Genomic DNA, 25634 nt, shown 5'->3' on the forward strand with positions numbered 1-25634 from the left:
AATCACCAGTGAATGGATTATCTTTTGAGATTAACATTTTAACACCCAAGTAAAACTTGATTGTATTCAATTCTAGAAGAGTCTCTTCAACAAAGACTTTCATTGATGACTCAATAATCTCTGCAGCTTCAAGTATTGACTTTGGACCAGGAGGATGAAAGTCAAATATGCGTATTCTGATATGATTTTTGAAAGCACCATCAGTATTTTTAATAGTAAACAATTTTGACAAGTGTTTGTTTGTTTTAAGATGGGCTTTGAAACCCTTCTTTAGGATATCTCTATTACAGAGACTACAATGTTTTTTGTTCTTAGGAAGTGGTGATAATTGATTTAGAATGTTGTATGTATGTTTTGCGGTGAGAATATGTTGTTTATAATATTTTACTTCCTTCTCGCAAGTATCACAATAAACCATATTTATATAGTAAGGGAAACATATGAAAATCTGTTAACTAAATTGTTACCAAAAAATTTCTTCACCAATATGTTTGTAAAGGTGTGTAATAACATGTGTTAAAATGTTGAAGGTCAACTCCTGTGGGAAACCCAGAAAAAAGCTGTTGAATTCGGGTACCGAAAAATTATTTTCGAGAATTTTTATTTTTTTAATCGGCCCTTAAGTAACTTATGAGGGGTCAAATAAGGGTTTTTCATGATTCTGAGTTGATTGTTAACATTTATATTTCACCACAGACACTCCTTTGTGGAAAAATAATTTCTAAATATATCTCATTTTCTACTTTGCAGGACATGGAGTCGAGCAATATGGATGAAGACGTTACTCCACCTGTGCTCAATTGCTTCATCTGTGCACGCTCGGATACACCAGCTGAAAGGCTCATACAGGCAACTCCAAAGGGATACTCAACTTTATTGAAACAAGCAGAAACTGTCGAAAATGTTACTGTTGTGGAACGTATGAAGGAGGCTCAAAAGGAAGGAAAACTGAGGTACCACCAGAAGTGTAAAAATGATCTGTACAACAACTTTGTTGCAACCACCAAGAAGTCACCTCAAGCATCAAAGGCAGAGAAACAGTCATCAAAGTTGAAGAGAAGACGCACTACTTGTGAGTTCAGTTCATCAACTGGCTGCAGTTCTAGAAGATCACAGTCAGTTGACCTCCTGTATAAGGATGTATGCATTCTTTGCAACCAACCAGCCCAGCTCTACAAAAATAATCCAGCACAAGCTAGAAAGAAATACAGAGTGCCAGATAATTTGACTGCAGATACACTGAAGGCAAGCTTGCTGAAGACAGCACGGAGTCGCGGGGATGACTGGGGCACTGAAGTCACTGGACGCCTGGAAGGGATCAACGACTTGGTAGCAGAAGAAACACTGTACCATTTGCGATGCAAACTTATGTTTGCGAGAGGTGACAGTTTGTCCAAGACTGATGAGGAAGGAAAAAGGAAGAGAGGACAGAGGAGTATTGATGAGGAGCGAGAGGCAGTTTTTATTGAATTCTGCGAATGGTTAGACTCAGAATTAGAGCATGGGGTAATGAACATGGACCAAGTACATGAAAAGCTGCAGGAATTTGATCAGTCACCAGAGAAGAGCCTTTCTTATTCAAAGCATTGGCTAAAGATAAAACTTCTAAAGAAATACGAAGACACCTTGTATTTCACAACACAGGAAAGAAGGGCAGATGTACTCTGTCTCAAAGATGGCACCGACAATATTCTGCGAGAGCATCATGCTCATCTTGACCATGGAGATGAGAAGACTCAGATCATAAAGACGGCACTCAAGTTCATATCCAATGATATTGCCTTGATTGATTTAGGTCCAGTCATACCCCACCACACACAGTATGACTGACATTGATAGTCAGCTGACACTTGTTCCTACAAGCCTTCAGATGTTCTTGAGACCGATTGTCAAGACAGACGTCCCCGCGACTCCGTGCTGTCTTCAGCAAGCTTGCCTTCAGTGTATCTGCAGTCAAATTATCTGGCACTCTATTTCTTTCTAGCTTGTGCTGGATTATTTTTGTAGAGCTGGGCTGGTTGGTTGCAAAGAATGCATACATCCTTATACAGGAGGTCAACTGACTGTGATCTTCTAGAACTGCAGCTAGTTGATGAACTGAACTCACAAGTAGTGCGTCTTCTCTTCAACTTTGATGACTCTTTCTCTGCCTTTGATGCTTGAGCTGACTTCTTGGTGGTTGCAACAAAGTTGTTGTACAGATCATTTTTACACTTCTGGTGGTACCTCAGTTTTCCTTCCTTTTGAGCCTCCTTCATACGTTCCACAACAGTAACATTTTCGACAGTTTCTGCTTGTTTCAATAAAGTTGAGTATCCCTTTGGAGTTGCCTGTATGAGCCTTTCAGCTGGTGTATCCGAGCGTGCACAGATGAAGCAATTGAGCACAGGTGGAGTAACGTCTTCATCCATATTGCTCGACTCCATGTCCTGCAAAGTAGAAAATGAGATATATTTAGAAATTATTTTTCCACAAAGGAGTGTCTGTGGTGAAATATAAATGTTAACAATCAACTCAGAATCATGAAAAACCCTTATTTGACCCCTCATAAGTTACTTAAGGGCCGATTAAAAAAAATAAAAATTCTCGAAAATAATTTTTCGGTACCCGAATTCAACAGCTTTTTTTCTGGGTTTCCCACGGGAGTTGAACTTCAACATTTTAACACATGTCATTACACACCTTTACAAACATATTGGTGAAGAAATTTTTTGGTAACAATTTAGTTAACAGATTTGTGAAATATCTCATAAAATGCCCTTACTAATAGCGTGAGAAAACGTGGTGTTTTATATATATCGCTGTGCTTAAAATAAAACACTTTTGAGCTTTTTGGCTTGTTTTATATATATAACTTTACTTAAACTAAAACACCTTTACATCTCCCAATCCCTATCAGAACCAGGGTCATATTCAGAATCAATCTCACAATCAGAGACATCTGAGTCATCAATAAAACTACTATCATAACTATCATATTGACTCTGAATCAAAACTATCTACTGAACCTAGACTCTCCGTATCACAGGAGCAGAGGCTCTCTGTATCACAGAGGCTCTCAGTATATGAGGAAACTTCTGAGCAGGAACTATCACTCATTTAATTAGCAGGAAAAATATTACCATCTATAACAATATACTTTCTTTCATTAACGGATTCAATCACTGCATTTTTAATATCGAAAGTTATCTTAAAATAATCTCTAACGATCATAGTACGAAATGACATTTCACCGGAAATATTAACATTGTTCAAGTTTCTTAAATCTACATCCTTTGGATTATTAAAGAAGACACAAATATCTCCATGTGTATTGTTGATGGTCTTATCATTCATTTTCAAAGCATCACTTTCAATCACTTTTTCAAGCTTTGAATAAATTGCCAGGAGTAGAGGAGAAACATTTGTTAGACTTACTCTAATAGATGTCTTTCCAGACATAGTTAGAGCTCTTCCTTTAAATGAAATAGAGGAGCTCATGTTATTTTCCATTATAGGTTTTATCCAATAATTTCCATATTTATCTTTATTCAATTTTACATCTTTGACATATTTTACCACATCTTCCATTGATGATGAAATTGATTGAAATTTGTCTTTTGTGTTTTGAAACATTGTATTTATTAGCTAAAAAACTTGCGTTTAGTTTAAATAAAAATTTACTATATAAATATGATAAATTCTGAAGGATATTTAGAATTTCCAGACTCTCCATATGATAAATTAGAGAATTGTCTGGCTTGTGATAGAATAGGGCTTAATAATGAGGGTTCATATAAACAATGTATTTTCTGTGATTATATTTTAATTAATGATAATAAAAAATATAAAAATATATATAACTCTTTTAAATTAGAACCAAAAATGAATTACTTTACAAGATTAATAAGAGAGATGAATGTTAAGTATTGTGATGATAATACACCATTTCTTACAAGGAAAGAGACTATTTGTATTGAGGAAATGTATAAGGGTTTAATGGTATTTATTATTCAAAATAATTTTAATGGAAATGTTAATACAAGATACTATATAAATAAAATAATGAATTATTTTGAAATTAAACCTGAACTCAGGATAAAATACAGAGTTTCTAAAATAGCTCACAAAAAGTTAGATGACTTGTTTTCCAAATATATAAATGAATGATTTTTTACCCGTTTGGGAAAATAAGATAAACTTTAATAACCATAAAAACATTCCAAATTCATTGAGATGTCTAATAGTTGGTTCAAGCGGATGTGGAAAAACCTGTTTACTTTTAAAGATGCTCCTTGGTTCTAATTTTTTAGATTATAATAATTTAATAATTTTTACAAAGTCAAGTTTTCAACCCGAGTATCAACTACTCTCACAGGGTTTTAATGCGGGTCTTAAAAAGGAAGACATTATCGGTTTATTTAAACTTCAAAACAAACTAAATGATTTTAACATTGAGGATATAATACAATTATTTTGTGATACACAGAAATCAAAATCGAAACCCATAACTTGTATTCTCAGTGATAATACGGATGATATACCTTCACCTCAAGATTTAGATAAATCAAAAAAGAACCTCGTCATCTTTGATGATTGTGTTAATGAGAGAAACCAAACAGTAATGGATAGCTACTATACAAGAGGGAGACATTCTTCTTGTCATTGTATTTATCTTAGTCAGTCATATTTTCAACTCCCTCGGCGCTCAATAAGAAACAATGCCAATACTTTTATTTTATTTAAGTTAAATTCAATAGATGTAAATAATTTTTGGAGAGATAATTGTTCTACGTTATGTAGTAAAAAAGAATTTGAAAATTATATGAAACACACGATTGGAAAATATAAATATATTGTTGTGAAACAAGATGAGATACTAACTGATATTTTACACACATAAATGACAACTATTATTAATCTTGTGGGTAAATCTGCTTCAGGAAAGAACTTTCATGAGTGAGAACTTTGATGGATACCAGCCTGGTATATATTACAACTTTAAGATGGTATGTGGACCCGGAGGAGGACAAACGAGAGCCCTCCGTGAAACATACCATTTTATTCTTGCTCAGATAAAAAATAAAGATGATGTTCAATTTATAAATATCCTAGATGGAGATGAGTTCCAAAGGAGAATGGGGGATTAAAAAAAGTTAGAAAGAGATAATATATTTATAGGCTCATTAGTAGAGTGGTCTAAGGGACTACATTAAGGGGGGTAGGAATAGGGGTGTTTCGGGGAAATGAAGAAAAGTGAGGGTGAGAGGAAAATTAACATGTAAGTGAATGGAGATTTGGGGGTGTCCCAGGAACAACATTATTACACTACTCTCATCAAACCGGCCACGTTGAAGATTGCCAACATCATGCTGGGAAAAGCTGCTGAAAACACATCTCTCATTCCACTCTCAAATGACACCATCAGATGCAGAATTGACGACATGAGCGACGACATCCTCGCCCAGGTAGTTGCAGATGTAGTCACGAGCCCGACAAAATTCAGCCTTCAACTCGACGAGACCACCGACGTTTTGAATTTGAGCCAGCTCATCTTATTTGTGCATCATGTCAAAGGAGACGAGATCAAGGAAGACTTTGTTCTGCAAGCCTCTCACAGCAACGACGAAGGCAGCTGATGTGAAGAAGCTTGTGGACAACTGCTGCAAAAACAATGGCCTCTCGTGGAACATGGTGTCTGCAGTTTGCTCAGACGGAGCTCCAGCCATGCTGGGATGCAACTCCGGTTTTGGAGCGCTGGTGAAGGCCGATACACCACACATCATCGTCACGCACTGCGTCCTGCACAGACATGCGCCGGCATCAAAAACCCTGCCTCCAAAACTGGCCAATGTTCTGAAAATCGTCGTTGAAACTGTGAATTACGTGCGAAGCCGTGCTCTGAATCATCGCATCTTCAAAGAGCTGTGCAATGAAATCGGCTCTGAATTCGAAGTCCTTCTCTACCACTCTAACGTTTGATGGTTATCACGAGGGAAGGTAGTGAACCGTGTTTTTGCCTTTCATGTAGAATTAGCCCTGTTTTTGTGAGAACACCAGCATTGCCATGCAACGCACTTCCAAGAGTCAGAGTTCATCCTCGCCTTGGCATACTTGGCTGACATCTTCGACGCACTCAATCATCTCAATTGCCAGATGCAGGGTGGTGGAGTGAATGTCATCGAATCTGAAGAAAAGCTGAGCGCTTTCCGAAAGAAGTTACCATTGTGGAGGCGGCGAACAGAGAACGACAACTTCGCAAACTTTTTGCTACTGGACGAGTGCATGAGCGGGATCGAAGATGAGTCTGAAGTTGGAGGCACTGCTGTACCAGGGGAGCTGAAGCAAGCGATTGCCACGCACTTGGATGAGCTGGGAAAGTCATTCGACGGCTACTTCCCCGACCAAGAGCAATACCGAGCATTGGTGCGGCAGCCGTTTCCTTTCGACGTTGCAACGGCAGATGTCAAGGACCAATACCTCGACGACCTCATCGAACTTCAGCAGAGCCAGACTCAACAACAACTCTTCGGCATAACAACTCTCTCAACATTTTGGTGCCGCCAAATGGAAGGGTATCCTCACATCGCTAAAATTGCCCTTGAGATCCTCACACCGTTTGTTACAACATATCTCTGCGAGCATGCGTTTTCGAAACTGGTGGACATTAAAACAAAGAAAAGGAGCAGGCTTGCTTGCGAAAATGATTTGAGGGTGGCCCTTACCAAAACAAAACCACGCATTTCCCAGATCGCCTCCCGAAAAGAACAGAAAACGCATTAAGATGCAATTCTTCTTAATTTTTTTTGTCAAATTTGAGGGGTTCTGCGAGTGTTCGGTGGGTTTCGTTGGGGTTCGGCGCCTTTAAAAAAGGTTAAGTACCACTGGCTTAGGGGGTGTGCACCCCCTAATAAGATTGACTTGGGAAGTGTGTACCCCCTAATAAGATTGACTTAGGGAGTGGGTACCCCCTAATAAGATTGACTTAGGGAGTGGGTACCCCCTAATAAGATTGACTTAGGGAGTGGGTACCCCCTAATAAGATTGACTTAGGGAGTGTGTGTGTGGGGGACTGGGTCATTATAATTGTGGTTGCTTTCATTATTAATTCGTTTATGCTTTTCAATATTTGCTTTAACCTCACTGCGAAGAAAGAGCCACGACTCGTCTGCAGTTTATCCCTAGGTCAGCTGAACAACAGCATCACCATTTGTTTGTCTTGATAAGAATTGAGTCTGGGGAAGAAGCAACATTTGGGGATTAGGAATTGTGGTAGAAAGAGATAAACCGGGAAACTTGGAAATAGTCTTTGAAACACGTCCTTTGTGGCTTGGCTCAGCAGTTTGGTAAAGGATAAAGCTGGAGCCAGGGCTGAGATTAACAATTCGGGCCGATAGGATAAGGAATAAAAGCCTGGAGCCTGGTCTCATTTGTAAATCAGGCCGATAAGGACAGGAAGAGTGATCCAAATCCTTTGAAACTGCCTTTGTCTCGTTGGGAAATAATCAGATTCAGGTTTTGTATTTAAACTCAATTCTTGGCATGGTAGAGTCAGATGCTTGGAGATTCTGAAGGCTGCGTGAGTCCTTCTCTTTCCTGAGCATCTCCGCGATCATGTACTTGGTATATTAATAAATTTGGTTACTCTTCTTCTTCTTCTTCATCGTGGTGGACCTTCGATTTATTCATCAACATGTGTACCCCCTAATAAGAATGACTTAGGGAGTGGGTACCCCCTTATAAGATTGACTTAGGGAGTGGGTACCCCCTAATAAGATGGACTTGTGGGGGTCGGTACCCCCTAATAAGATGGACTGGTGGGGTGGGTACCCACGGATGTCAATGTATTTCCTTCAACACAAGCTCAGCATCAGGTCTTCAATGTTGCATTGAAAGGGATGTCTGTCCCTTGGTGTTTCTGGACAAAGTATTTATTTTGTTGGCAATACTCAGAGTACTTAAAAAGTTTTAGGACCGGGAAAACCCATTGAAAAAAAAAACCCGAAGATTATTTTTGTAATGCTGTAGAAAGATAAGAAGAAAGAACTACAACGACTGCATCGCCAATATGCCTCCACATAGTCCTATAACGGGTATACTGTATGCCCTCATTCACTGTCTTAAAAATAAACAAGTTTGATTTAAATCCCTTCAGCTGTTTTCAAGAATCACATTTTCACCAGCCATGACGGTTTCACTTCGATCGGTGAAGCAGTTTCAGAGGGGATTTTTTTTTTTTAATATCGGCTTTCAAGCTAATATGGCTGCCACACCACATGACATATGACCTTTAAAAATGTACACTCTGCATATGTATGGGTAGGGGATCACATTTGTGAAGTGTCATGTTGATCAGAGAAGGTTTATTTTTATATCCAAGATGGGTGCCAAACCACGTCACCTACAACATCATCATTTTAAAACTACAGGCAACAATAATGTTAGATGACATTTGTAAAATTTCACATTTGTAAACATGTAAAAAAACAAGCAGTTTCAGAGATTTAATTATTTAATATTTTCCTTCAATCCAATATGGCTGCCTCACTCACCATCTGACCAATGATGTTTTCGTGATCATCGTTTAATTGCCATGCCTAGTCAATGACACACGTAAAGTTTAGATTCAATTGATTTGGGGGTTTGGGAGATTTTTTAAAAATGTTTTAGGTGAAATCCAATATGGCTGCCAAACCATGTGACCGATGATGTCATAAATTTAATATTTCAATACAAATGCGTCACAGATAATGTGCATGCAATTTCAGATTTTAGGATAAGGAATTCCATTAAAACCTTTTTCTTTTTTTTTTTGTATACAAGATCGAGGCTCGTGAAAGAGCGAACATTAATCACACAGAAAGACAAACCGACACAAAAACATATAACATCGGGAGCGGTAGACAAGATGGGGAGAGAGGGGGAAGGACACAAACACAACATTTGAGAGCAGGGACCGAGAGACATGGAGACATCGAGATATCTCAGAGAGGGTGAGGGCTTTGGGGGCGAGGGCATGGGAAGGGGGGGGGGGGGGTGGGAGAGGTATAAAACATATGGACACTGCCAGGACTTCCAGGAAAGAAGTTGGAATTTCAAACAAGGTGGATCTGGGGTGAATTAGTGGGGGTAGAAAAGATCAAGGTTTTGGATGGGGGAAGATAAGAGATGGTGGTGAACAGCTGTTTTAAAGACCTGGAGGGAGGCGTGGGATTGAAGGGAGTGAGGGAGTTTGTTCCAGAGGCGGGAGAAAAGAGGAATGAAAGAGTGAAGGTGAGCAGAGAGCCGAGATTTCGGCAGTTTAGCCATCAGACGGTTGCTGGCAGATCTTGTGCGACCTGTAGGAATATTTGGGGGACAGAGCACAGAAAGAGCTGGGGGTGCAAGGCCGGAGAGGAGTCGGCAGAAGACAGAAAGACCACCTACCTGCCTGCGGTGAGTGAGTGAAAGGCCCTCAGAGATAGCTTCATCGCGGGAGATTCCAATAATTCTGAAAGCTTTGGTTTCAACAGCGTGAAGCCGAGCTAGGTGTGAGGCAGGAGCACCGGCCCATAGGGGAGAACAGTATTCCATTGAGCTGCGGATGAAAGCCTTGTATGTGGTGAGGAGCTCAGGTGTGCCGAGGAAGGACTTCGCACGACGGAGGATGCCCAGTCGGCGACTGGCTTTGGAGGCCAGCTTGGAAATGTGGTTTTCCCAAGAAAGATCATGGCAGATAGTGAGACCCAAAAGCTTGAGCGACAGAACTTCTTGGAGAGGATTGTTGAGAAAGTAGATGGGAGGGTTGTCCAGTCGATCTTTTCGGAGAGACATAGTAAGAGTGTGAGATTTGTCAGGATTGAAAGACATGTTCCACTTGTTTGACTAGTCTGTGATTTTGTCCAAGTCTTCAGAGAGTGAGGAGGCTGCAGACTGCCGATCTGAGGGAAGAGGAATGGAGCGGCAGAGAGTGGAGTCATCAGCAAAGAGATAGAGAGGATTTTCAAGAGAGTCAGAGAGATCATTGATGAAGACCAGAAAAAGCACAGGGCCCAGAACACTGCCTTGGGGAACTCCAGCCTGAACAGGAAGAGGAGATGAGAGAACCCCATTCAGGGCCACACGTTGACGACGACGAGAGAGGAAGTCAGCCAGCCATGCGTGGAGATTTCCATGGATACCAAAGGAGGAGAGTTTGGTGAGCAGAGCGGGGTGCCAGACCGTATCGAAGGCACGTGATATGTCGAGGGAGACAGCTCTAATTTCCTGTTTGTCATTGAGGACCTCCATCCATTGTTGAGACAGCAGAAGCAGCATGTCCAGAGTAGAGTGACCTGGTCTGAAACCAAATTGATGCTCAGAGATCAAGCCATTGGAGAAGAGGAAAGATTTCATATCCGAAGCAATGATGGATTCCATGACTTTGCTGATAATTGGGAGAAGGCTGATTGGTCTGTAGTTGCTAGGATCTGTTTTTGCACCTTTTTTGTGCAAAGCGGTGATGTTGGCTGATTTCCAAGCAGATGGCAGTTGACCTTGAGCAAAAGAGAGGGTGAAGAGAATAGAGAGAGGGTGAGATAGAGCGGCAGAGCAGGATTTTAGGACCCGTGGGCTGATGCCGTCGGGTCAGGTTGCAGAATCAGAGTCGAGGGTTGACATAAACTTTTCCACCTTGTCAGGAGGAAAGGACACGGAGTCCAGGAGCAGCTGGGTATGGTGGGTACAGAGAGGGATGGGTTTGGGACCCATTTGGGACCCGTTTGGGACCCATTTTGGGTTTGGGACGTTTTGGGACCCAAACATTTATGGCTGGTATAGCACTTCACCTATGATGTCATCATTATCATGCTTTTGTTCCACGTTGGGAGTACATGACAATGTGCCAAGTTTCACATTTTTCCATTCAGCGGTTTCTGAGAAAAAAAATTTTCATTTGCATTTAATCCAAATGGCTGCTGTACCATGTGACCTATGACGTCACAATTATATATAAAAAAACAATCTGCATGGGTGTCACTCCTACCCTGAAAGTTTCATCTCAATCGGACATGTGGTTGCAGAGGAAAACAAGGTTTAGCCCATAGAGGACGAAAGGCCGGACAACCCGAAAACATAATGCCTCCGGTCACCTTCAGGAACGGAGGCATAAAAGTTGCCACAAACACAGCCTTTCACTACTTATCTAATTCCGTCAAGTCATGTACCACTGCCAATGACGTTCATGATCAGATCTCTCCAAACATCCCTATCCTAAACTGTTTCCCAACGCTTTCTGGCCAAGACAGCTTGGTTTCAGCCTTTACCCCATCCATCCAGCATCTACAAGGTCTACCTCTCTCTTTCCCCCTCAACTCTTCCCAATATGGTTCATTTTTCCAGACCTTCATTTTCTGCACACATGATGTGTCTGAAGTACGACAGTTTCTGCTTTCGCATCAGCGTTTCTAATGTACATGACATGGTGTCTATTTTCTTCTAAGATTTCAAAATGGTCAATCTTCTTCCTTACTTTCCTTTTCACTGTCCAAGACTCACTGGAAATACCAGACCATTCACCAGGCTCCTCTTCGTCTGCATTGTCACATCCTTGTCTTCACCAGGCTCCTCTTTGTCTGTATTGTCACATCCTTGTCTTTCCAGTCCTTTGTCAATCCCGGCATTCCTGTTGCCCCCAACGCCGACTCTCTATTACATTTCATTATTCTCCTCAAAATTTTCCACTCACTTCAATCTTAGAAAACAGGAAGATGAAACTTTGAAACTTTCCACTATTTCTGCATGATCGTCTCCCTATCTGAAAACTCCTCGTCCCCCTATCTGAAAACTGATCGTCTATCTTTCTGAAAACTGATCGTCTCTCTATCTGAAAACTGATCTTCTCCCGATCTGAAAACTGATCTTCTCCCGATCTGAAAACTGATCGTCTATCTTTCTGAAAACTGATCGTCTATCTTTCTGAAAACTGATCGTCTATCTTTCTGAAAACTGATCGTCTATCTATCTGAAAACTGATCGTCTCCCTATCTGAAAACTGATATTCTATCTTTCTGAAAACTGATCGTCTCCCTATCTGAAAACTGATCGTCTCCCTATCTGAAAACTGATAGTCTATCTTGCTGAAAACTGCTCGTCTATCTTTCTGAAAACTGATCGTCTATCTTTCTGAAAACTGATCGTCTCCCTATCTGAAAACTGATAGTCTCCCTATCTGAAAACTGATCTTCTCCCGATCTGAAACCTGATCGTCTATCTTTCTGAAAACTGATCGTCTATCTTTCTGAAAACCGATCGTCTATCTTTCTGAAAACTGATCGTCTCCCTATCTGAAAACTGATCGTCTCCCTATCTGAAAACTGATCGTCTATCTTTCTGAAAACTGATCGTCTATCTTTCTGAAAACTGATCGTCTATCTTTCTGAAAACTGATCGTCTCCCTATCTGAAAACTGATCGTCTCCCTATCTGAAAACTGATCTTCTCCCGATCTGAAACCTGATCGTCTCCCTATCTGAAAACTGATCGTCTCTCTATCTGAAAACTGATCGTCTCTCTATCTGAAAACTGATCGTCTCCCTATCTGAAAACTGCTCGTCTCCCTGTCTGAAAACTGCTCGTCTCCCTATCTGAAAACTGCTCGTCTCCCTATCTGAAAACTGCTCGTCTCCCTATCTGAAAACTGCTCGTCTCCCTATCTGAAAACTGCTCGTCTCCCTATCTGAAAACTGCTCGTCTCCCGATCTGAAAACTGCTCATCTCCCGATCTGAAAACTGCTCGTCTCGCTATCTGAAAACTGATCGTCTCGCTATCTGAAAACTGCTCATCTCCCGATCTGAAAACTGCTCGTCTCCCGATCTGAAAACTGCTCGTCTCGCTATCTGAAAACTGATCGTCTCGCTATCTGAAAACTGCTCGTCTCCCTATCTGAAAACTGCTCGTCTCCGTATCTGAAAACTGCTCATCTCCCTATCTGAAAACTGCTTGTCTCGCTATCTGAAAACTGATCGTCTCCCTATCTGAAAACTGATCATCTCCCTATCTGAAAACTGATCATCTCCCTATCTGAAAACTGATCGTCTACCTTTCTGAAATGTCATCGTCTCCCTATCTGAAAACTGATCGTCTCCCTATCTGAAAACTGATCGTCTCCCGATCTCAAAACTAATAGTCTCCTTGTCTGAAAACTGATCTTGTCCCTAACTGAAAACTGATCGTCTCCCTGTCTGAAAACTGATCTTCTCCCTAACTGAAAACTGATCGTCTCCCTGTCTGAAAACTGATCGTCTCCCTGTCGGAAAACTGATCTTCTCCCTATCTGAAAACTGACAGTTGTTTGATAAAATAATGTTAGATAATAACAACTGATAGATAAAACTGACCTCACCACCACTTAATTAAAAACACCTCACCACCACGTAATTAAAAACACCTCACCATCACGTAATTAAAAACATCTCACCACCACGTAATTAAAAACATCTCACCACCACGTAATTAAAAACATCTCACCACCACGTAATTAAAAACATCTCACCACCACGTAATTAAAAACATCTCACCACCACGTAATTAAAAACACCTCACCACCACGTAATTAAAAACACCTCACCACCACGTAATTAAAAACATCTCACCACCACGTAATTAAAAACATCTCACCACCACGTACTTAAAAACATCTCACCACCACGTAATTAAAAACACCTCACCACCACGTAATTAAAAACATCTCACCACCACGTAATTAAAAACATCTCACCACCACGTAATTAAAAACACCTCACCACCACGTAATTAAAAACACCTCACCACCACGTAATTAAAAACACCTCACCACCACGTAATTAAAAACATCTCACCACCACGTAATTAAAAACACCTCACCACCACGTAATTAAAAACATACCACCACGTAATTAAAAACACCACCACCACGTAATTAAAAACATACCACCACGTAATTAAAAACAACTCACCACCACGTAATTAAAAACGCCTCACCACCACGTAATTAAAAACACCTCACCACCACGTAATTAAAAACATCTCACCACCACGTAATTAAAAACATCTCACCACCACGTAATTAAAAACACCTCACCACCACGTAATTAAAAACATCTCACCACCACGTAATTAAAAACACCTCACCACCACGTAATTAAAAACACCTCACCACCACGTAATTAAAAACACACCACCACGTAATTAAAAACACCTCACCACCACATAATTAAAAACACACCACCATGTAATTAAAAACACCTCACCACCACGTAATTAAAAACACCTCACCATCACGTAATTAAAAACATCTCACCACCACGTAATTAAAAACATCTCACCACCACGTAATTAAAAACATCTCACCACCACGTAATTAAAAACATCTCACCACCACGTAATTAAAAACATCTCACCACCACGTAATTAAAAACACCTCACCACCATGTAATTAAAAACACCTCACCACCACGTAATTAAAAACACCTCACCACCACGTAATTAAAAACATCTCACCACCACGTAATTAAAAACATCTCACCACCACGTACTTAAAAACATCTCACCACCACATAATTAAAAACACCTCACCACCACGTAATTAAAAACATCTCACCACCACATAATTAAAAACATCTCACCACCACGTAATTAAAAACACCTCACCACCACGTAATTAAAAACATACCACCACGTAATTAAAAACACCACCACCACGTAATTAAAAACATACCACCACGTAATTAAAAACAACTCACCACCACGTAATTAAAAACGCCTCACCACCACGTAATTAAAAACACCTCACCACCACGTAATTAAAAACATCTCACCACCACGTAATTAAAAACATCTCACCACCACGTAATTAAAAACACCTCACCACCACGTAATTAAAAACATCTCACCACCACGTAATTAAAAACACCTCACCACCACGTAATTAAAAACACCTCACCACCACGTAATTAAAAACACACCACCACGTAATTAAAAACACCTCACCACCACATAATTAAAAACACACCACCATGTAATTAAAAACACCTCACCACCACGTAATTAAATACATCTCACCAACACGTAATTAAATACACCTCACCACCACGTAATTAAAAACACCTCACCACCATGTAATTAAAAACACCTCACCACCATGTAATTAAAATCACCTTACCACCACGTAATTAAAATCACCTCACCACCACGTAATTAAAAACACCTCACCACCACATAATTAAAAACACCTCACCACCACGTAATTAAAAACACACCACCACGTAATTAAAAACACCTCACCACCACGTAATTAAAAACACCTCACCACCATGTAATTCAAAACATCTCACCACTACGTAATTAAATACATCTCACTAACACGTAATTAAATACACTTCACCACCACGTAAGTAAAAACATCTCACCATCACATACTTAAAAACATCTCACCACCACGTAATTAAAAACATCTCACCACCACGTAATTAAAAACACCTCACCACCATGTAATTAAAAACACCTCACCACCACGTAATTAAAAACACCTCACCACCACGTAATTAAAAACATCTCACCACCACGTAATTAAAAACATCTCACCACCACGTAATTAAAAACACCTCACCACCACGTAATTAAAAACATCTCACCACCACGTAATTAAAAACATCTCACCACCACGTAATTAAAAACACCTCACCACCACGTAATTAAAAACATCTCACCACCACGTAATTAAAAACACCTCACCACCACGTAATTAAAAACACCTCACCACCACGTAATTAAAAACACACCACCACGTAATTAAAAACACCTCACCACCACATAATTAAAAACACACCACCATGTAATTAAAAACACCTCACCACCACGTAATTAAATACATCTCACCAACACGTAATTAAATACACCTCACCACCACGTAATTAAAAACACCTCACCACCATGTAATTAAAAACACCTCACCACCATGTAATTAAAATCACCTTACCACCACGTAATTAAAATCACCTCACCACCACGTAATTAAAAACACCTCACCACCACATAATTAAAAACACCTCACCACCACGTAATTAAAAACACACCACCACGTAATTAAAAACACCTCACCACCACGTAATTAAAAACACCTCACCACCATGTAATTCAAAACATCTCACCACTACGTAATTAAATACATCTCACTAACACGTAATTAAATACACTTCACCACCACGTAAGTAAAAACATCTCACCATCACATACTTAAAAACATCTCACCACCATGTAATTAGAAACATCTCACCACCACGTAATTAACAACATCTCACCACCACGTAATTGAAAACACCTCACCACCACGTAATTAAAAACATCTCACCACCAGGTAATTAAAAACATCTCACCACCACGTAATTAAAAACATCTCACCACCACGAAATTAAAAACACCTCACCATCACGTAATTAAAAACATCTCACCACCACGTAATTAAAAACACCTCACCACCACGTAATTAAAAACATCTCACCACCACGTAATTAAAAACATCTCACCACCACGTAATTAAATACATCTCACCACCACGTAATTAAAAACATCTCACCATCACGTAATTAAAAACATCTCACCACCACGTAATTAAAAACATCTCACCACCACGTAATTAAAAACATCGCACCACCACATAATTAAAAACATCTCACGACCACGTATTTAAAAACATTGCACCACCACGTAATTAAAAACATCTCGCCACCATGTAATTAAAAACATCTCACCACCACATAATTAAAAACATCTCACCACCACGTAATTAAAAACATCTCGCCACCACATAATTAAAAACATCTCACCACCACGTAATTAAAAACATCTCACCACCACGTAATTAAAAACATCTCACTACCACGTAATTAAAAATATCACCACCACGTAATTAAAAATATCTCACCACCACGTAATTTAAAATATCACCACCACGTAATTAAAAATATCTCACCATCATGCAATTAAAAACATCTCACCACCACGTAATTAAAAATATCACCACCACGTAATTAAAAATATCACCACCACGTAATTAAAAACATCTCACTACCACGTAATTAAAAATATCTCACCATCATGCAATTAAAAACATCTCACCACCACGTAATTAAAAACATCTCACTACCACGTAATTAAAAATATCACCACCACGTAATTAAAAATATCTCACCATCATGCAATTAAAAACATCTCACCACCACGTAATTAAAAATATCTCACTACCACGTAATTAAAAATATCTCACTACCACGTAATTAAAAACATCTCACCATCATGCAATTAAAAATATCTCACCACCACGTAATTAAAAATATCTCACCATCATGCAATTAAAAACATCTCACCACCACGTAATTAAAAACATCTCACTACCACGTAATTAAAAATATCACCACCACGTAATTAAAAACATCTCACTACCACGTAATTAAAAATATCACCACCACGTAATTAAAAATATCTCACCATCATGCAATTAAAAACATCTCACCACCACGTAATTAAAAACACTTCACAACCACGGAAACAAACGTTTGAGGGAGTAGTTCAGTGCGAACACAGACACGGCCCAGATATGTAGATATCAGAGAGTACCGTAGTACTCTCCATGTAAGGACGGCACGGAAAAAAATATCGCTCCCATCTGCTGCATCCAAAACCAAAGTTGGAGTATCTTCTTTAAAAGCTCACTTGAGCTACAGATGAGAGCCGACCTGGTCTGTTCAGCTGATTGTCGAGGTAGGGATCACTTTTCATTTCTCCAGACCAAGGCAAAAGCAAAATAAAGCAAAATAACGAGATTGGTCAAACCCGGGAATTAAACTTCTTGTTCATCTATCTATAATTCCAGCAATCTCTGTGTGTATGTTTGTATGTTTGTATGTTTGTATGTTTGTATGTTTGTATGTTTGTATGTATGTTTGTCTGTGACCGCTGTTTCTCGACAACTACCGGTCCGATATACTTTAAACTTGCCAGGTATATTGCTGGGGACCCGAGGATGTGCCTTTTCAAGGTTTTAAATTAATCGCAGAAGTAGTTACCGAGCTATGTCCAAAAAACGATTCAACCAATCAGAGAGCAGCGAGCTATCACGTGTGCCGAACGTGGCGAACAGACTCTGCCTCGGATGGCACATTTGAGAGCGTATTCATTTATTTCCCGTCGGCAAACTATGTTGCCGTTAAACTATGTTTTAAAACTAATTAAAACTAATTTGCGATTCATCGTAACTGCGATTTGCGACCTTCCGGACAGTCAAATGAGGACGTCACTTCTGGACTTACGTAGCGGCTAGCGGGCGCCATTTGGAGGAGCTGGGAGGACTCAGTCGTGGTAGAGTGAGCCTGAGTGAGTATATCAAGACAAGAACAAGATCTAGAAGGAGGTATGTACGGTGCGATTCATATACAGTGGAACCTTGACTTACGAGTTTTTCGAGATACGAGCCGTCACTCTGGCAGTTTATTGCTTTGAGATGCGAGCCGAGATCCGAGTTACGAGCTTTCGCCACCCGGTCACGTGGTTATCTTGCCGTGCACGTACAGTATCTCTGTCGTAGTATAGCGCTGCATTTTAGTCAAACTCGGTATCGTTTTGAGCGCACGGTTCAGACCTTCAAGAAAAAGTTTATTTTGTAAAAATCGAGCCACGCGTTCAAAAGATATGACCGGTTTTGTTCGCCGGCACGTCGGCGCTCGAATCGAATCGAGTTAAAACGAACACTGCCGTTGTCGGGTCCGTCTGAGACAACCACCGGGCCTAGAACGCTGGGACCGGTCTCGTTGGATAGGCCTGGATCAGATCTCGAAACGCTGGAAGCTGCACCTCTCTGTGATAATCTTGTGGACCATGACAAGAGATCGTGCGACACGTGGTTATCTTGACGTGCACGTACAGTATCTCTGCCGTCAACTTGTTCAGAGTGCCGGCGATAGCTCGCCTTCTCTTTGTGGAAAACACGGTGAGATCCTTAACATCCAACAACTAATGGGACGCAAACGGGGCGCCCAGTTTAGCGGTACACACATTGATGAATCACCCTGCCTGTGATTCACCCATGACAGGTTATAGCTAGGTCGGGATTCAAACCCAGGCTGGACAGTTTAGACTTTAGAGTCAAGTGTGCGTACCTCCAGTCCAGGCCATCCTGCCAACTTGTATGCTGCATACAGGTGAAATATAAAGCGCGAGATATTTTTATATATACTGTATATTTAAAAAAAAATTGGTGTGGTTTTTGGCGGGCTGGAACGGATTAATAGCATTTCAATGCATTTCAATGGGGAAATTTAATTTGAGAAACGAGCAAATTGAGTTACGAGCTCGGTCACGGAACGAATTAAACTCGTAAGTCAAGGTTCCACTGTATATATATTGTTTAGTTATCGTCGATGAGGAATTTGGGGGCCCGATTAACTGCAGCGCCATCCGAGCTGCGGCGTCGGGACGATACATTCATTGTACGGTAACATCACGCACTTACGGGCACGTCCTATATATATAGTACGGGCATGCCCTAGTAATAATAATAACAATAATAATAATACGCTTCCTCTTCATACTCTTCTTCCTCAGACGGCATATTTCCGAGCTGCCTCCACCAATGGCAATGATTGTTACCATTCGACAGTGTTTTACTTCCTGCAACATCCTTTGCTGTTATAATTCTCGTACCTTGAAATTATTCCTCAAAGTATGTAAAACTATATTCCTTTGTGAAAGAATAGGACTGGGGTAGGTGTGGCTATGACTGCCAATCAGGTTGATGGGGGCGGAGCCGCTAGATACATTTGCATCAGTGTCGGCGTTATGGGTGATAATGTTATGTGGCAACAAATAATATCAGCAGAAATATCCTGTCTTTGGAAATGCCTTGTTTTTCATTGTTACATTTATGAAAATAAAATAATGGTGAGGTACCAGTGCTATACACCGCATACGGGACACGTGATCATGAACCCTCTAGTCGCGGGTCAAGGTAAAAGCAAACCACGTGATCAATAAACCTTCTCGAGTCGCGGTTTCTCAGCGCCAGATTCGCTATGTCGGCGCATCACTTATGCTGTCATACAAAACAGCCTGAACAAGCAATCCACTCAAATTGAATCTACTATAAATGGAGGTGTGTGTGTGTGTGTGTGTGTGTGTGTGTGTGTGTGTGTGTGTGTGTGTGTGTGTGTGTCATACTTTTTGATGTCTATTCATTAATTATGTACTATTCAAATGTGCCTTTTAACCCTTTAGACTGCTGAGACCCCTTAGACCTTGGCAAACCCTTTAACAATTGACCCAAAAGACCCCCCCCCCCCCCAAGGACCCAAAAGACCAAGATGACCCAAAAGTCCTTGATGACCCAAAAGACCCAGATCACCCAAAAGTCCACGAGGACCCAAAAGTCCCCAAGGACCTGTTGAATATTTTGGACAGTATGTAATAGATGAATCAAGATTTCAATGTCCAAAAAACTTTTGTCAGAAGAAGAATCACAAATTTTAATTCCCGAGGAGGATATCACTTTTGTTTACAAGGAAATACACAGCAAGAAACATTAAACCCGTATCAAACCAAGCAGAACATACTACAAAGCACGACAGCACACTGCAAGATTGACAACAAAATCCTAGATCAAAGTCCGAAGTGAAAATCCTGGTACAGTAGAGATGTACAAAAGAAATGTCATACCAAACACCAGCATGCATAGAATACAGTGTACATACAGTATAGACAAACCCACTTTATCCTAGGGTGAAAATCAACGCACAGAGTCAACAAACCAAGTGAATCCTAAGTACAACATCAACATTCAGTATTTACAAAACCAAGTCGAACATCAACATTCAGAATAAGTGAAATCCTAAGTACAACAAACCAGGTGAAAAATCCTAATATTTGACATCATTCCTGACCTTTATACTAGTTGAAAGTGGGAGGAGAAAGTGGAGAGGGAGGAGCGAAGATGGGATTGGTCACATGAAGAAAACGGGAGGAGAGCAGTAGGATTGGTTGAGCAGAGTGCAGGTAGGAGGGATGAGGGAGGTGGGGAATGGTGGAATGAAATATTGGGGTGGGAGGGGGGCAAGGATCGAGGGATACAATGTGGCTGGTCGAGTGAAAGGCGAGGATGAGTGGACTCCCCACCGAGCAGGTCTGCATTCCAAATCCTTTAAATGAGGAACATCTGTTCTCATTGTCTTTTGTCAGGCTTTGCGGAGAATGCCGAAGGTCATTCATTGACTATCTTCAAATGTGAAGCATTTGAGAGAAATAAGTGGATATATCTTTACTCAAGTTTACTTAACTTATACTATGTAAACGTAAACTACAAAAAAACTTTATATATTTACTTATTAAACTTGTAAATATCATCTTAGAAACTAACACACCAAATTCATCTTTGTCAACCGCAAAACTCATCTTTAATATTATTAAGTCAAACATCATTATAACATTACATTACAAAACCTATGTATATATATTGTGCAGTGTAAGAAAAAGTATAAACTCTTATACTGTGTATACCGCTGCAAAAGATTTTTACTGAGAAAATCTCAGGATCAGAATGCCGGAGATAGCTAGTCTACCAAACTACCATGCACGTGGTGGATATTTGGGAAAAGCTTTCAGGGGTTTTCTACACCTTAACTTTGATCAACCCGAAGCTTTTTATTCAATGTTTAATTGTTGTTCTTTTGAAAGATTGACTGAGAACGTTGACAATTCCCTCAAACTATTTATTAGATTAACGTGTAAGTGGAAATAGAGAAAGGTGCACTGGGCCCATCCCCCATAGGCCAGCGCAGAGTAAACAAGCGTTACGCCTCGGTCCCCCGTCGGTGAAGTGATGCGAGTTGACAAAGTGGAAGACGCAAGGCGGCCATCTTGGATTTTGACGTGGCGACCCAATTTTCAATAGCGTTCTCCCTTATGCCGAGATACACCCACACACCAGATTAGAAGTTGGTACTTCGCTTATTTTTCAAGATATTCAGCTCAAGGTTCAGACATACATGGCGGCGGCCATCTTGGATTTTGACGTGGGTTGCACCCACACACCAAATTAGAATTCGGTCCTTTGCTTACGCACGGACTGAGGGGGAAACCATAGTCCTCCTTTCGCTCCACGGTGCGACAGGGGACAATGCAGAGTAAATCATCCACTTCTATTGTATCAGGGAACTCTTTGTCTCACTCTGCAAATAATTACCAATTAATTTGCATTTACTCATCAAAACAATTATTATCAAAACAATGTTAGCCGAGACCTCGTACCGAGTCCATTATTAACAGTCACAACGAAAGCTTGTTTACCAAGCGCATTTACAAGTAAGCCTCGATAGTAATTAGTTTTACGAAACAATGGACACCTCTGAATACTAATTTACTCTCTCAGACATTGTGACGCTAGCTGTCAGCCGTAGTAATTATCAAGAAAAACAATATCTTTACTTATAAAACTCAGTATAAAACATTTTTTATATATTTCATTTATCATTTGGGAAGTACACTATTTTCAAAAAACATCCGATCTGTAACCTACACAAAATTTGGTCGTGAGGTGTGCAGGTCCCAAACACACGATTTTGACAGGTTGTAGCTCATAAAAATCACTCGATTCATAGATAAATTCTTCACTTCCACAGACCCAAATGGTCTGATGACCCAAAAGTCCCCGAGGAACCAGACTACCAAAAAGTCCGAGTCTAAAAAGACCAAGATGACCCTGATGACTCAAAAGTCCCCGAACACCCAAAAGTTCCCAATTAAAATTTGGTCCTCTGGACCAACGGGCCTCCTCGTTTAATAAATATTTGAACTGACATTTGGAGCTCCTTTCATCTTTGTTTTGGCATACTGCATCACCTGGAGTGGTCATTGATCAATTAATTGATATAGGCTCCGCCCCTTACCTCTGTCCCGTGCTATTGGTTAAAGGGAAACCACATCAGTTATTTTGGGCATTTCTAAGTGCAGGTCCTTGTGTGACCTGAGGCTGCATGAAGACATTACTCTTTGAGAAACGAGCAATAAGACAGAGCTGCAAGATACAGTCAGGGTTACGTAAGACAATATAGGAACATGTGCAGTGTTTGACTTTGCCGACTAAGATATCTTGGCACTTTTGCTCCAAGATTGGGCATCCTCCGAGCACCGTACCATTGTGTTATTCCACATTGTAAAAAATTACAGAAACAAGTGAATAAAATTTTTTATGTTAAATTAAAAAGGCAATGTAGGGATGACAAACAGTCTAAAAAAAGGTCATAAACAACATAGGGCTGATGTTGGTTTAGAGAGTAGCGAACAGTATTGCCGTCACATAACAATCCGCACATCACCGCCTCATTTACACTTCATCAATCGTTGCTTCAAGCTTCTACAAACACTCCACTGGTTACCACAGTACTTGATTACTCTCGTAGTGTCGCCACATACTGAGACTACAAATTAGCAGCCCGAATATAATGTTATAATATCAGTACATGATCATCAACTTCTTACAAACTGCATGAACATCTCTAAAAACAGCATTCTATCATTACCTGCATTTGTGATTGGTTACTCTAAGTTGATAAAAAAGAAAAGTAGGAAAGACAACTGAAGCAGCAAGAAGTCCCTGAAATTATACAGGAGCTTCTAATACTTTTAGCTCGGCCTAGCCCTCGACAATAGTCTGGAGTGAGTGATGTAGGGATTGTTATGTGACGGCAATACCGTTGGCTACTCTCTAAACCAACATCATCCCTATCTTGTTTATGACCTTCTTTAGACCGTTTGTCATCCCTACATTGCCTTTTTAATTTAGCATAATGTTTTTGTTCACTTCTATAGCTCGATGACTGCACCTGAGTTGCTGTTTTGTCATGGTTTATACCAATCAAAATACAATCATAATGCACAAATGTATTTGTAATATACGTGATATTACATTTTATAAACAATTGAAGTTGAAGATTGAAGTAAAAAAAAAAAAAAAATTGACATTAAAAAAAACAAAAAACCATTAGGACCTACCCATGGGAGAGGTAGGTGCATACCAGGGGTTTGGTACGATTCACAAAAGTTTGAGGGAGTAGTTCAGTGATAACACAACACAGATACTGCACAGATATATATATATATAGATATGTACACAATTTGTGAAAATGACGAGATTCACTGAAAAGGGGAATATAATATTACGTCATTACAAATGAGCACGAGATGACGTATTAAATTAAAGTGCCAATTATATTTCACCGTGAACTTTGACCTTCGTTCTGCCACCTCGTAACCAACGACAGCAGCGAGGGGTCTTGTCGCATCCTCGTCCTCTCCGTTCGTTTCCTCTTCCTCCTTAACGAGCTCTTCCTCCCTGGTTGCGGAACAGGTAGAGAATGAAACGACGCCCTCCGACCTGAGCCTGGCCCTGGCCTTGCGTGACTCTGCTACCTCGGCCATGTCTGCTCGGGGTTCGCAGCAATGTTGGAGTCTCGGTGACACGGAGACGAGGCAGGTGGGGGTCAGACCCAGGATGGACCAGGTGACCACCGTATTGGAAGATACGAATGGGAGGCAAGTGGGGTCGGACCAGGAAGGACCAGGTGAAGACCGTTAGCTCCCTCTAGTGGAACACACGAAGGGGAGGAAGGTAGTGTCGGAAACAGGAAGGACAGGTAGCGATCTTTAGCTCCCTCCAGCGGAACACACGAAGGGGAGGCAGGTAGTGTCGGACACAGGAAGGACAGGTAGCGACCTTCAGCTCCCTCTAGCAATTTGGTTCGGTAAGAAGTGCACTCTGGAAATGCTCCAGGTAGTTAGACTCTGGAAGTATTCAAACGACTGAACCTGTGTCCACCAGTAATTTAGTTGAGAATGCCTGTCCATCAGGTGTGCAAAGACGAACATCACAAAATAGGTTCATTCTAATTTGTTCAGTAGCAAGTGTGTTTATGCTTAAAACAGTCACATCTGGTACAGTCACTTTACACACTTGGTAATTGCGGTCTTTACTGTGACATACCTTAGCAAAATGACCAGTTTTACCACACTTACGACAATTAACAACTTTTGCAGGGTATTTGGGGAAATTGGCCGAGTGCATTTTCATTTTTTTTGTGTACAGAATCGAGGCTCGTGGAAGAGCTAACACATTGAACATGAAAACATGTGCAGACACATAAAAGATACAATGAAGGGAGCGGGAGACAAGAGGGGGAGAGAGGGACGCACACAAACACAACAGATGAGAACAGGGATGTCGGTAGATCTGTGGAAGGGGGAGGGCTGGAGGAGGAGGGAGGGGGTACACGGTATAAAGCAAATTAACACTGCTAGGAATTTCAGGAAAAAAGTTGGGGATGAAAGAGGTGGATTTGCGGTGTTTTAACGGGGGTAGAAAAGATCAAGGTTTTGGATGGGGGAAGATAAGAGATGGTGGTGAACAGCTGTTTTAAACACCTGGAGGAAGGAGACGGATTGAAGAGAGTGGGGGAGTTTGTTCCAGAGGCGGGAGAAAAGAGGAATGAAGGAGTGTAGGTGAGCAGAGAGCCTTGATTTTGGCAGTTTAACCATAAGAGGGTTGCTGGCAGATCTTGTGCGTCCTGAAGGAATATTTGGGGGACAGAGCACGGAAAGAACAGGGGCATCCACAATGATAA

The 25634-nt window shown here is 40.6% G+C and overlaps 1 protein-coding gene across 2 annotated transcripts in view; it reads right to left on the reverse strand.

Moving 5' to 3' along the window:
- Positions 1-24591, reverse strand: part of LOC144892722 (sorting nexin-16-like) — a 78517-nt gene extending 53926 nt beyond the window's left edge. For both annotated transcript variants that reach the window (XM_078781040.1, XM_078781041.1), the window contains exon 1: positions 24235-24591. In XM_078781040.1, coding sequence (XP_078637166.1) covers positions 24235-24435 — 201 coding nt within the window. In that variant the 5' untranslated portion in view covers positions 24436-24591. The remainder of the gene's footprint in view (positions 1-24234) is intronic.
- Positions 24592-25634: the final 1043 nt, after the last annotated feature.

This window comes from Myxine glutinosa, chromosome 6 (assembly GCF_964187855.1).
Source record: "Myxine glutinosa chromosome 6, kmMyxGlut1.1, whole genome shotgun sequence".
NCBI classification, from domain to species: Eukaryota; Metazoa; Chordata; class Myxini; order Myxiniformes; family Myxinidae; genus Myxine; species Myxine glutinosa.